The sequence below is a fragment of the Silene latifolia genome, chromosome 8 (assembly GCF_048544455.1).
Source record: "Silene latifolia isolate original U9 population chromosome 8, ASM4854445v1, whole genome shotgun sequence".
Taxonomy (NCBI): Eukaryota; Viridiplantae; Streptophyta; class Magnoliopsida; order Caryophyllales; family Caryophyllaceae; genus Silene; species Silene latifolia.
In genome coordinates, this window is record NC_133533.1 from 62,041,603 (window position 1) to 62,043,947 (window position 2,345).

The 2,345-nt window shown below is 34.6% G+C and overlaps 1 protein-coding gene across 1 annotated transcript; it reads left to right on the forward strand.

The window, feature by feature from the left end:
• The first annotated feature begins 510 nt into the window (after nucleotides 1-510).
• Nucleotides 511-1,988, forward strand: LOC141595273 (uncharacterized). Its single transcript, XM_074415238.1, has 4 exons — nucleotides 511-674; nucleotides 804-927; nucleotides 1,587-1,716; nucleotides 1,810-1,988. The coding sequence occupies exons 1-4, from the start codon at nucleotides 511-513 to the stop codon at nucleotides 1,986-1,988; spliced, it is 597 nt and encodes a 198-aa protein (XP_074271339.1).
• Nucleotides 1,989-2,345: the final 357 nt, after the last annotated feature.

Genomic DNA, 2,345 nt, shown 5'->3' on the forward strand with positions numbered 1-2,345 from the left:
CTCATCAAGTTTATTTTGCATCTCTTTCGAGCACAAGTAATGATAGACAACAAAAGCAATGGTGGGCCATTTTTAAAACAAAGGCACGATCAGAAGTTGATACATCTTTTTTCCAAGAAGAGGTTGTATCAGAAACAGCTTTGTCCCCAGTTGATCATGATGAAATTATTTATGCAAATGAGATAGAAGCGGAGGAGGAGTTAGAAGAGGAAGAAGAAGAGAATGATAAGGAGAGGGATGGGATAGAAGAGGGGGAAGAAGAAGAAGAAGAGGAGGAGGAAGAAGAAGAAGAAGAAGAAGAAGAAGAAGAAGAAGAAGAAGAAGAAGAAGAAGAAGATGATGATGATGATGAGTAAGAGAAGGTATTGAAAATATACATATCAAAATTTGAAAACAATTATTAGCGTTTTATTTTTTCTTTTATATATGTTTATTAGGTTTTATTTTTTTGTATCTTATAATAATTATCTTGTAATATTTTCTAACACTTTTTATTCAATTGTAGTACACATGGCTCATGGAGGTAGGCAGCGGGGAGGCTATAGTGAGGGAGGTAGTAGCTCCCGAGAGCAGGAGGAGGACGTTGACCGTTCTACTACGGAGGTGAGTGAGGAGGAGGTTGCTATACCCCGACATACTGACGGCGGGATGATCCTTGATCCGAATGGTCTTTGGTAATTTTTTATTCATTCTAGTTTGTAATTTTTTTTTATTTAGTAATAAATGACTTTTTTTAAACATATGTTAATTATACATTATTTTGTTTTCCTATATAATTATATTTTTAACATGTTTGATTTCAGGTTTAGGTGTCAAACAGTTGTTCGTGGTGTGACTGCTAGCACCCAAGAGAACATGACACACGACGTTACTTGTTGGAGTAACGCTACTGATGAAGATAAGGAGATGTGGTTCAACAACTTCCGGGTATCTATTTATAAAATATATATTATTAAATATAATTTATTTATTCTAATTACCTTATTATTAAGGGGTATTCTACATGGTACCCCTCAATTTTTTGACTTTCTACATGGTACCCCTACACTTTTTAAAACATACATGGTACCCCTAATTGTTGTAATTATGACTAAGTGTATCCATAAACTTTATTTTCCGTCAATTAAACTCAGTTTTAGGCGTTACGTGATTACTTGGACGCGTAACCAAGCTTGTCATTTATCATCCCATGACATAAGAACTCTATTAGGCTCAAATATCCATCTTTGGACGTGATAATTTGGCGTGGGATCAATAAATTTTTCGTCAAAATTTTTTTAGCCCATTTATATCAATAAATATTAGGATCGAGATGGATATTGAGCCTAATAGAGTCCACATGTCATGGGATAATAAATAACAAACTTGGTTACGCGTCCAAGTCATCACTTAATGCCTAAAATTGAGTTTAATTAACGGAAAATAAAGTTTAGGGGTGCACTTAGTGATAATGACAATAATTAGGGGTACCATGTATGTTTTAAAAAGTTTAGGGGTACCACATAGAAAGTCGAAAAGTTAAGGGGTACCATATAGAATATCTCTATTATTAATTTGTTTCTCATGAATTTGTTTACTTTTTGTAGCGTGTGTTCTATTGGCCAACCGACCTTGAGTGCCTAGTTTGGCAAAGGTATAATGACATTGGCAAGAAGAAGCTAAGGGACAACATGTATAAGGTGTCTAAGAGGAAGAAGGCGCCATCTTTCATGAAAGGTATTTAGTTTCTTTTATTACCCGTAATTAGTTAAAATTCATTACATATTTTGAAACTATATTAATTAATAATTGATATTTTATTGATTATAGGTGCGTCATATGAGGAATTTACCAAGTACCGGAACAGTCCCGAGTTCAAGGAAGCATCGGCCCGGAACAAAGTCAACAGGAAAGGAGGAAAAAAGGACGCGGAAGTTGAGCCTACTCATTATGGAGGGTCTCAATCTTTTCATGATCGAGTGTTGTCAGATGTAAGTTATTTGTCTTAGCTTTTAATTTAATAGTCTTCTAATTTAGTCTCATTAATTATCATGTTTGAGTAACAATTTCCTTGTTTTTTTTTTCCCGGAAGACCAAGAAGAATAAGGGCAAGATGCCCACGATTGTTGATCTCTTTGTTGACACTCACGCAAAGAAGACAAGCAAGGGCAAGTTGATCTTCACGAAGGCAAAAGATCAAGAGTTATATGTAAGTGTCAAAAGAAAAATTCTTAATGTGTTAAAGTATATGTTTTATCAATTTTTAGACAAGTAACCTCTAACCATTAACGTTTTATCAATTTTTTAGGAACGATTCCTTGTCCGTAGGAAGAACAACCCGGAAATTGATGACAACGAGCTATGGT

Excerpts from the sequence above, each read along its gene's own strand:
- LOC141595273 (XM_074415238.1), top strand. The coding sequence starts at position 511 with ATGGCTCATGGAGGTAGGCAGCGGGGAGGCTATAGTGAGGGAGGTAGT. Across the intron at positions 675-803 it reads CTTGATCCGAATGGTCTTTG|GTTTAGGTGTCAAACAGTTG; the intron begins GTAATTTTTTAT and ends GTTTGATTTCAG. Across the intron at positions 928-1,586 it reads TGTGGTTCAACAACTTCCGG|CGTGTGTTCTATTGGCCAAC; the intron begins GTATCTATTTAT and ends TACTTTTTGTAG.